General features: G+C 38.5%; 1 protein-coding gene across 1 annotated transcript in view; it reads left to right on the plus strand.

Annotated features, from left to right (window-relative positions):
* Positions 1-6,849, plus strand: part of PARD6G (par-6 family cell polarity regulator gamma) — an 83,721-nt gene extending 76,872 nt beyond the window's left edge. Inside the window, exon 3 of the mRNA XM_081325390.1 lies at positions 4,652-6,849. Coding sequence (XP_081181516.1) covers positions 4,652-5,508 — 857 coding nt within the window. The 3' untranslated portion in view covers positions 5,509-6,849. The remainder of the gene's footprint in view (positions 1-4,651) is intronic.
* Positions 6,850-11,875: the final 5,026 nt, after the last annotated feature.

The following is an 11,875-nucleotide window of genomic DNA, read 5'->3' on the forward strand; positions in this document are numbered from 1 at the left end:
AACGATTTCTGATGAGGTTTAAGTGAAGGTGATTTCATTGAGATACTAAAGAGAAGAAAATAATCAAGACTGTACAAAAAGGGAGGAAGCACACTCCAGGAGCTTGAGGTGGGGGAAGGGGGGGATGGGAATAAATGGGAAACCATAAGCAATGAAGATGTGCCCAGAGAAGAAAATTCTTATGATTAAGTGTAATAGTGAGTGAACCAGCAATTGCAAAGTTGGGTGTGTGCTGCTCATGATTGCCAAATCAGTTTTTTTTTCATTTGTTTAGGATTTGTTGATGATTTCGATGGGACCTAGGTATAAGATTGAACTCTGAGAGATTTGATCATGTGTTTTCTCCCTTCCCCCCCCAACTTTTTTTTGTCAACTTTCCTTTTCTAGGTTAGGATTTCTGAAGAATTCAAAGACTACGTTTTTTGTTTGTTTCCAGTGTGGGCCAAGATGGTTCTCTTTTTGCTTTTGGTAAAACTGTTCATTTAGAACTTCTAGGTAAACTTGGTCAGCATAAATAGGCTTGGATGGATGCTACTTTGTGTTCCTTTCTTGCTTACATCTGCTGTCCAAAGGAAGCTGCCTAAAGTCAAAGTTCACTATATATCTGTTTCCTTTAAACATTTCTGTATCTCTGACTTTCCCATCATTTTATGACAAATGATGGAACAGTTCCCCAGCCAAATGTTATCATTGTATAAAAAACATTGTGTTGATCTCTATGGAACCATGAGCCTGATCAAAATGTTATTTATTTTGATCTTTGCATTCAGGAAATGACAATATGGTGTGGAGGGCATCCCATAGTCCTTAAAGACTTGTTTCATTCTTAAAGCTGTACGAAATAAGTTAGTCCCCTTGTGATAGTACTTTTGCTTCTGATATAGTTTCCAGTCTATCAACTGACAATGCAGCATTATCAGAGGAAATAATCTACCAGGAGTGTGCGTGGACTGAAAACACCAGGTCCAAAACAAATTCTTCCTATATGAGCCTAGCAGTCTGATTTCTCTGTGGAATCTTGCTTGTTTACCTATTCTTATCTGGCCAAGCTTTGGTATTTTGTCTGGCAGGCAATTCCTGTGAAAAGCAGCTGTCCAAGCAAGAAGAGCAGTGCTTCTGGTATTAAAGATCTGTCTGTTTCTGTGTGGGTGTGCATGTATGTCATGTTTTTTTTTTAAGTCAGCTCTTCTGGAAATATTTTCTTTTCTCCTCCCCTTCTCTTTTAAGATCAGGCCGTAAAGGTTTACGTTCATCTCACAGATTTCAGTGTTTACATGGAAGCCACAGGTAAAATGAAAATGGTACTTAAAGCCACTTTCCTCGCATTGGGTTGGAGACGTGGTATATCAGTAGACCTCAACAGCCTCAGACTAGGAAAAGTGAAACATATGGAACATTCAGGAACCACAACAAACTTTTAAGTTTTTAAAGATATACTTGCCCAACTATTTCCCAGACCTTATTGGAGTAAGAAGAAGAAGAAGAAAATATCTTTGGTGGGATAATCAGAATATAAGATAAAAAATGGGAATCAAAAGAAATCCTAGTGATGAAAATGTTCTGTATTACTTTTACTTATTACTCATAACTTTCTGGAGACATAAATTCAGAAACATACAGTGAATCCCCAGTCTCTGATCAGCGGTAAACCCCTCTGGTCCTCAAATGAGCTTAGAAACCCTGTTCAATGCAAAGAGTTACAGGGAAGTAAAGATCGGATTTATATTACACCTATCCCTCCACCTTTGGAAAATCTTGGGATGTAAACAGTTCACCTAGGTCCTAGTCCATCTCTTTAACTTATACAAATACTTTAAGATTATTTTAATTTGAAAGTTTCTTGTCCTCTTCATGTTTAAAAGAATATCTCAGAGATCGGCAAAATCTCATTCAGGATGCTCAGATGATAAAATAAGTAGTATTTCCGTTCCAAAAAAGAAGCATCCTTCACTGGACATTATGAGCAATGCAGGAGGCAAATGGATGCGCCCTAACCTCACAGCTGCCTAACTGGATCTCAGACTCTCAGCAGTTTAGCAAGTAGCAATTCATCAGCCCCACCTTCAGAGCAAGTTGCTTTAACTTGTCCTGGTATTCATCTTGGCTTTGGCCTCAAGGAAGCAAAGGTGCAGCAACAGGAAGCCTCTGCCATACTTGCCAGGCATCTGCATACATTCTGATGTCAGATTCCTGGGAGGCTGGGAGGGGACCCACTTTCTCAGCTTTGTTCTTGTCAGGAGAGAGGGTTGTGTTGGGCTATTTTCTGCATATGTATTTTCAGCCTCTTGCGCCTTACAGTTGAATATGCAGGTTGCTGCCTCATAGTGTAGACCAGAAAACCAGAATGGCTGGCTGAAGAATTCTGGGAGTTGAACTCCAGAAGTCTTAAAGTTGCCAAGTTTGGAAACCCAGGGCCTAGACCAGTTGGCTAATTTCCTTCATTTTTCCTGTGTGTGTGTGTGTGTGTGTGTGTGTGTGTGTGTGTGTGTTTGAAAGAGACTATTTATAACTGATGATGAGCACCTCTTTCCCTATTTAATGTGCAAAACTTGAACTTGAGAGCCAAATTTAATCTTTGAGTGAAATATTTAGGGCTGCATTTAAAAAATGGTGAGCACCAACACAAATTTTAATTAAACATTGTTAAATATTAAATACTGTACAGTTGATATAGTTATACATCAGGCATTTAATACATTTTCCCAATCTGACATAGTAAAAATTACAACTATATAGGATTTTTTGCACATGCTTAGGAAAACCACCTCAATAATAGGGGACTGCCTATAAGTTTTGCACCTTTAATTTGGTTAAAGATGGCTTACTTGACATCTTCTCATTTGCACAAATCCTCTCTGTCTCTTGATGGTCTTTTCAAACAATTTATGTAAAGCTGCATTAACTGTAGTTACTGTTTCTGGCCCTGACAGCTTGCTTCTGGCGTGCTAGATCATGAGTTATATATTTGGGTGTCTCAAGTAATCGTGCATATTGATTTTCTGCCTGAGATTAATAAAGTGGCTACAAAAAACCCCACCTGTGTCTCCTGACACTGGTTCTTCATTCCATTGTCTCCCACAAGCTTGCTTCTAAACATTTAAATATTTTCTTCCAGGAGGCCAAAATTGCCTCTCATTAATGTTTGGAGAAAATGTTTGCAAAAGGAAGCCCGCCCCCATTGAGGTTCAGTTTTGTATCATGAAGTTTGGGGGGTGGATGGAATTAACATTTTTTTGTTGAGATTGTGGTATTAGGGTGAAATGTCAGGCCCATTCATTGCTTTATCCATCTTCAGTTTGAAGTATTGATCTGTTTGAGGCCTTTTTCAAAAGTTCTTGGTGACTTACTCATCTGCTACTGCAGGATGATCTGGTGCGGAAAATAAATGGGATATTTTTGTCTTGAATGAAGGTTTGCTTAAAGACAATAGAATAAGGGATGCTTCCCACATTTGACAGGAGCAGTTACACATCTTTCCCATATTTACAAGCATCAGGTTGCCAGGACTCCTTTAAAATATGCTTTTGTCTGCCTACACATGCATATTTTATATCTTAGACCACAACAGTTTTAATATAGGCCTTTACAAAAATGCTTATATATTTTAAGTTACACAGTGTTCATTACAATAATCTATAACTAACAAGGCCGTTAGGAACTACATATGGCTTTGAAATACGGCTTTGTGCTCTTAAGAGATGAACTACTAAAGGTAAAGGTAAAGGTAAAGGTTCCCCCGCACATGCGTGCTAGTCGTTTCCGACTCTAGGGGCCGGTGCTCATCTCCGTTTCAAAGCCGAAGAGCCAGCGCTTGTCCGAGGACGTCTCCGTGGTCATGTGGCCGGCATGACTGCCAAAGGCGCACGGAACGCTGTTACCTTCCCACCGTAGTGGTCCCTATTTTTCTACTTGCATTTTTACGTGCTTTCGAACTGCTAGGTTGGCAGAAGCTGGGACGAGTAACAGGCGCTCACTCTGTTACGCGGCACTCGGGATTCGACCCGCCAAACTGCCGACCTTCCGATCGACAAGCTCAGCGTCCTAACCCACTGAGCCACCGCGTCCCTATTGATGAACTACTAGTACCTTTTAAAAGCAACAGTGCTCTGGTGCAATTTGCAAATTCATATATTATTGATTAATCAATGATGACTGGCAGCCAATCAGTCTAGCCTGCTAATCGGTTACTTGCCTACAGTCTTTTAAAAGATAATCTTGTTGTCTTAGCCAGTTGCTTCATATATGACTTTGAAGGAGTGGTAAACTGCCAGACATATATGTGTTGCTGTTATTTCTAGCTTTCTCTTCATAGTGGCCACAAATTGCATTTCATTTTGGGAGTTTTCCTCTAGGAAGCAAACATTATGTTTGTCACCAAATAGTTTGGTTCTCTTGCTTCATGTTCATCCTAACAACAGCCTGCCACTTTTTTCTTTGTCCAATCTAGAGTCTAGACATTTCTTCCAATATTTCAAAATACATGTTTATTAGTAACACAGTCTTTAAGTGACAGTCTCCCTCACAGCAATGTTTCAACCATATTTAAATGTTGGCATATTATGAAAGTGGGAGTTAAGGCTCTTTTTGTTGCATAAGATGGTCTACAAAGGATTTAGTCTGAAGTATTAATTTTTCCCCTCTCTCTTTACAGATGAAGCAGATTATGGAAATTTTGGTTCAAACACCTTAACAAGGAAAAAGAAAGCTCTGGTGACTCTCCGGAATGACAACTTTCGCCGGCGTCCCCATGTTAATATCAGCATGCCTCAGGACTTCAGACCAGTGTCTTCCATCATTGATGTGGATATTTTGCCTGAAACTCATAGAAGAGTACGACTGTATCGTCACGGGTGTGAGAAACCACTTGGATTTTACATTCGCGATGGGACCAGTGTAAGAGTGACTCCCCATGGGTTGGAAAAAGTTCCTGGCATTTTCATCTCACGGATGGTTCCTGGGGGGTTAGCCGAGAGTACAGGCTTGCTTGCTGTCAATGATGAAGTCTTGGAAGTAAATGGGATAGAAGTGGCAGGAAAAACCCTTGATCAGGTGACGGACATGATGATTGCCAATAGCCATAATCTTATCATCACAGTCAAGCCAGCAAACCAAAGGAACAATATTATCAGAAGCAGTCGGATGTCTGGGAGCTCTGGCCAGTCTACGGACAGCACTGCCAGCCATCACAGTTTGCCTTCTTCTCACGTCCTGCAGAACTTCCACCCTGACGAAATGGAGAGTGACGAGGATACTGACATCGTAATTGAAGGCTGCCTGGAACCACAGCCCATTCCAAAATCTCACAGTCTTCCTTCCGGTAGCCTTTCCCGAATCAATGGCAACAGTCTTAGCCACAGACTACAGAGAGACCTAGTATTCAACAGCTTTGGACGAGAAAGCAATGGCAATATTCACAAAATCCTTAGTTCCTTAAAAACTGATCCTCGACATAGTTTAGTTATTCCCAAAGGAGGCATTGAAGAGGATGGAACTGTGATAACACTTTAGTGGATGCTTTGAGTTGTATTTCTTTCTGGAAGTGCCTCCTGGAACAATTCGATCTTACATGCAGAAGAGCGAGAACCATCACTCTCATAAATTATCTGACGTGTGAGATATGTTACTTTCCAGGAAGGACAATTTTTGTGATTAGACATAAAAGTATTGTTTGGTATAACTCATGAAAATTGTAAATAAGATTTCTGCTTCATCAATTAATCTCAGAGGATAACAATTTCGTTATCTTCCAAAAACCTATTTTCTGCCACTAGGTAATTGTTTCCTAGCTTTTTTCACACAGAGAATTGACTGTATTGCACCTAAATCTGAAAAGGTGGCCTTTAAAGAATGGCTTTCTATATTGACTATAGTTGAGGACATGCTGTATTTACTCCTTTCCCCTGCCCCTTTTGGAAATGAAATGTTGACCAAATGATTTTGTGTTTGTATATGTCTGTACTGTATGTACAAAATCTTACATGGGTGAGGAATTGCTATTGCTGGAATAATTTCGTTTTAAATCAGCACCCCCTGCTGGTCATTGTTAGATCTGTCTGTGTAAACTTAAGTTTTCTGTTTATTTGAAAAAGTTGCAGCATGAAGGCTAGTTTAGTAATGCACCACAATAACATGGGATGTGCGTTATATTTTTATTATTAAAGTATTTATTAGACAAATGCTCCCATTTTTGTGACCTTTGATTTCACTTTCTAATTTGCTAACAATATTGAATAACTGGAACTTAGAATCCTGTCTATGTTCTAAGCTAACATAAACAATTACACTAAGTTTCTCTAATGATTTAGAATTAAAATGAATTCACTGAGTCTTTAATAATTAAAATATTAATTTGGGGGGAGGCAACCTATATTATTTGTTTTCTAAACCTTGTGGAGCTACCTATCCTCAGAAATCTAAAATACCAGCAGCATGGTAAGACACTAACAGACAAGCCTACAAGAGCCCTGCTCTCAGCTCTGCTTATCTATTCTGAAATGCCACAAGTTGTTAAAATGGTTTATAGAGAAAATATGAATATATTCCTGAGATGCCTAGAAAGAAAATAGAATTGTTTTATGGTGTATTTTTCTACTTTTAGCCTTTTTTGTTATTTACTGTATACAATTGTGTATTAAAGTGTTTCCAAAGGAATGAGCTTGCTTTATTTAATTTAGAGTCTAGCTTTTGTTTACCTTTACAGGTAACTTTTAGACCTGGAGTTTTAATAGGAAGTAATTTATTATCAGACTTTGAATAAAATTCACTAGTTCTCATTGCTGAACTGAATACAATTACCATCTGTTGCATTTCAGAAATTCCAGTTTCATAGCTGCAGTTAAGAAATTCCAGAAATGTGGAGCTGAACTTTGAAATTCTTAATGACTCAGCTGAACTGGAGTGGGAGCTTCAGTGATAATAGTTGTAGCAACAATGCCTGACTAGTTGTGCAACTAAGATTACTTACTATAAATTGCTGTGTTTATGTCCATGGAACATTCATGATTATTTGAGATGAAGGCTATATTGTTTTGACACATTTGTCAGGAATTAAATATAACTTGAGTACTTATTCGTTGTTGGGGGGAATCTTTGCTTTTTAAAATTGTTATTTGGGGGTTTACAATATAGGCGGGTTTTTTGCAAAAAAGATTTCAATATCTATTAAAAGAAAAATGAAAAAATTATTTGTTTGTATCCAATAGGCCAGCATGTATCCTTTCTCCTCTTTTTCCTTGATCCCCATGTAAATCTGTTCACAAGTTAGCAACCTGAGAAAAATCAAGGCATTCACAGAGGAACAGGAGAATGAGCAGTGAATTCATCTCCTGCTTCACATACCCTATTGATACAAACCATATGGGCTGGTCAATAAGAGAGGAATAGAATTGTCAGATTTTGCAAATCCAGTCAGTGAGATGGTTTAAGCCTGATGATGCTCTCCAATTGTGTCCAATTTTTGGCAATACTATGGGCCAGCATTTGCCTTGTTTTTATTCTAATTTATTTTTATTGCTTTTAAAATAATCACAAAAAAGAAAAAGAGGGAACAAAATGCAAGCATTCATACATTATCAAAAAAATACATAAGTGCTTAAAAATAAGTGAAAAAAATACAACTAAAAAAAATTAAAATATAGAATATAATTTCATTACAACAGTAACTAGCTGTAATTCTCATGTCTCAGAAGCTGAAAATGCTGCTGGTCCAAACAATGTTGTTAACAGATGTTGTAGCTGAAAATATTGTACTCTTGTGTCTCTTTATCGCAGCGTATATTAGAAGTTCATTCTCATCATCTATCAATTGGTCCAAAGTCAATATCCCTGCTTTCATCCAATTTTTCCAAATTACCATCTTTTTCCCAATGTTTAAATATGGGGTTTCTCCATAAAGTCATGGAAAAAAGGATTACATTTTTTATTAGATATTCCATTCTGTAGCTTTCTAATGGATTTATTTATTTAGCATATGGCATGTGGACTAGCAATATAAATTAACATTTCAACTAGATTAGTAGAACCCAATAAAATATCATGTTAAAAAGATCTATGTTCAAGTAACAATATCTAGCCCATCTAACCACTGAAGTGCAGCATTGTTTATATTAAAAAAATCAGATACTGGACTGATATGTGCCCTCGGCTTACGGCTGGTCATGATGTGATCTATAGTTCGACATGGGACCCCGCAGTCACATTGAAAGGAGGATACTGTACCCCCTTTACACACAGAATCCCGGCAGATGCCATGTGAGGCATCTGAGATAACTAATTGATATAATTGTTCTATTTAAAAGTTCTATTTAGAGCCTAAAGGTCCTCATCTAACCAAACATGCTATAAATAGGTACAGGTAATCCCCAAGTTACGAGTGTTCACTTAACACTTGTTCAAGGTTACGTGATAAGTGCCCCATAGTGATTTTGGTGCAATTGCATATAAACCTAATGCCCCTGATATGTTCCCTTATCAGGTATCTCATCATACAATTGACAAAAGTTTTGACATCAAAAGATCTATACATGTTTTATGCCAATCAATACAGCCCAATTACTCCTGGTGTTTTACCACCTGCCATTTTTAAAATTCTTTGTTTAATCTCAGATAGTGGGGCAAAGTTGTTTTTGTGTATCATCTAAGTGTGGTAGGTTTATATTATTTAGAAAAGCCCCGATATCGTCAACCAATATATTTTATTTGGTTTGCTATACCGTACACCCTGAATAGAATTTTAAAAATTGACAATGTATATCCTTTGAAGTTTTACATATTTTATCTTTTATCTCTAATAATAGGAATAATTGCCCTATCTTTCGCTTTAAAAGATTAACCAAAATCTTAAGCCTTTCACCATTTTCCCAATATTTCTGTCATAATCTTATTACCATGCCTCTTCTCTGATATTGTAGACTAGTTCCTATTTCTTCTGTATTTCTCTGTACAAAGTAGTAAATGGGCATTTAACCATCTGTGCCCATAGATATTTCACCTTTCATTTTCCCTTTTATTTTTAATCTTATTTTTGTATGATGTATAAGCGGTCATTTGACCTCAGATGCAAGATTTATACTGTATGCTTCCTACCCATTCAAAAACTCGGGTACTTGAAGTTTCTGATTCAAATGAAAGTACTGTGAAGTCTCTATCCATATTTGTTTTTATTCTAATTAAATTGTAAACAGCATGAGCTGTAACAGAGGATCCAAGTTTATTTTCACAGCTACAGTTTAGCAATGAGCTATAAAAATCACAGGTATCTACTTTATTACATTATCACTCAGAGGGATTAAAGAAGCTGCACTTCCTCCAAGCTCACAAAGCTGTTCTGGAATTTGCTGCCAATTGTTTTCATATCCATCAATACATACACAGCCATTTCACTAGCAAAAGTAAAGTAGTTGTGCATGCCTGGGAAAAATAGCTGCTTAAATGATTGAAAACAGATGCTTCATAGAATTCTTGTGCATGTCAAAACATCACTTTCAAAGGATTTACAGTCCTATGAGCCATTTATATATGCACATACAAACATTACTTTGAAAGCATTTTTTCAGTCACGTGTCTTCAAAATATAGTTCAGAGAATTCAAAGCAATGAATAAATTCATTAGACAATGAAGTTTAAGTCACATTTAAAAAGTCAGTTAACACAGAACTTTCAACAGCTTTATAATAGATCATTTGTTTATTCTTATTTATGTGCCATCAAGTTTGTGTCAACTCTTAGTAATCATATAGATTTTCTTCATGACAATCTGTCCCCTACCTAGCCTTTCAGGTCTTCCATTGGTACATTCATTGCCACTGTACCTGAATCCATCTCTTCTGTTGTCATTCTTTTCTCTTCTTTCAATCTTTCCCAGCATTAGAACCTTTGTATGTGTGTGTGTGCTTTCACAAAGAGAATGTATTTGTGTTTCTCATGAAATCAATATCTATCTAGAATTGGTTTTTTTGATATATAAATTGACTTCTTCCAATCAGTTGGCCACTATGCTGGCATATCTTTCTTACAGTAGAACTTTTACTGATTCTTACTCTGTTGTTTTGTAATATTTCATTGGGTCCTCCATCAGTTCTTTAGCCTTCTGACTTTGTAATGACCGGAGTGTTGATCTAACTCCATATTTTAATACTAGAGATTTTGGTAAGTAGGGAGTTATCTTCTAAAGTATTTTGGATATGGCATCTCTATGACACAGTATTTTGGTATACTATTGATGAAAGAAAAATCTTCATCAGGGTCCAGTCCAAGCTGTGAGTAAACAAAATGGAGACTGCTTTTAGAAAGAAGGTAGTAGTTTATTAAAGAGCAGAGCCACACAGAAATGAGGCTTTGGGAAAGCTGACCACATGTTGCTGGGAGTGGTGGGTTTTTATACCTTCTTGAGTTTTTGTGCTTGGAGTTGTTCCTGTGGCATGAACTTTGATCTGAGGTTCAGTGTGCCTTTCTGGTATTCTAATGGTGGTGGGTTAATCCTATTATGTCCCAAAGGTCATATCCTGCTTCCCTGGGGCTGTGGCTGATGACTATGTCCTGTGTTGGATTTTTTTTTTGTGAGGGGTTGTTGATTCTAGGGAATCTTTGTCTTTCTAATCCCATCAGCTTCAAGCTTCCTGGCTCCAATCTTTCTGACAGGATTATCACATCTGCATTTCTACAGACCTGGTTTCTGCCTGGGGCAGATAGACTTGGGGGGGGGAAGGAGGTCCTGCCTAAGATTTTCCATTATTCCTTTGGGGAAATATAATATTCTGCCTTTTTAATATCCCCCAAAATATTTCTCTTGGGGGGGATGACTTCCCACACTATATTTGAACAATTCATTTTTAGTGCCTCAAATTCATGTTTGCATAAGTTTTGATTGATTTTATTATACTGCCAAGCTATTTCGGATAATTTCTGATAGTTTTCATTTCGTTGAAAGTGTTAGCTATCTAACCTAGTTTTGTACCTAATAAGCATTCTATCTTCCCAAGTAAGTTATGACAAACGAGAGATTTTAAAAACTGGTAACTGCAATCTACTGACTTCTGAGACTTTTAAAAATTTCCCCATGTAGCCTATATTTTTGTTGTTAGTTGCAAAGTCGTGTCCGACCCATCGTGATCCCATGGATAATGTTCCTCCAAGCAGTGGCGTAGCGTGGGTTGTCAGCACCCGGGGCAAGGCAAGTAATTTGCGCCCCCTAACCGCACCGCATGCCTGGCACCCCCCCCTCCACAGTGGGCAGCGACCCGGCGGCTCGGATCGGATTCGCACAGCCAGCACTGCAGTGAGAGAGAGTGAGTGAGCCAGGCAGGGGCAGAGAGCTGCGAGTGCGAGCGCGCCCCCCCAGATGTTGCGCCCGGTGCGGCCGGCCCCCCCTGCACCCCCAATGCTATGCCACTGCCTCCAGGCCTTCCTATCTCTTCTGGAGTCCATTTAAGCTCACGCCTACTGCTTCAGTGACTCCATCCAGCCACCTCATTCTCTGTCGTCCCCTTCTTCACTTGCCCTCAATCTAGCCCAGAGGTAGGCAACCTCGGCTCTTTTATGACTCCTGGACTTCAACTCCCAGAATTCCTGAGCCAGCACAGCTGGCTCAGGAATTCTGGGAGTTGAAGTCCAGGAGTCATAAAAGAGCCGAGGTTGCCTACCCCTGATCTAGCCTATAGTTTGGGGGGGCAAGGAAGGGCAAATTCTGAGCAAGCCATCTCAACATCAGCCTAGTCCTGCTGCCTTCTGCAGAAACAAAACAACAGGTTATAAAATACAGGGGTGGAGCAAGTTTAAATAACTGTGGTATTCCCTCAAACAGATTCGTACATGTACAACGCTGGGAAGTCAAGACGGGGAAAAAAGATGAAAAACATCCTTTATTTTCCTCTACAAC

This window comes from Vipera berus, assembly GCF_964194415.1.
Source record: "Vipera berus genome assembly, chromosome: 3".
Classification (NCBI taxonomy): domain Eukaryota; kingdom Metazoa; phylum Chordata; class Lepidosauria; order Squamata; family Viperidae; genus Vipera; species Vipera berus.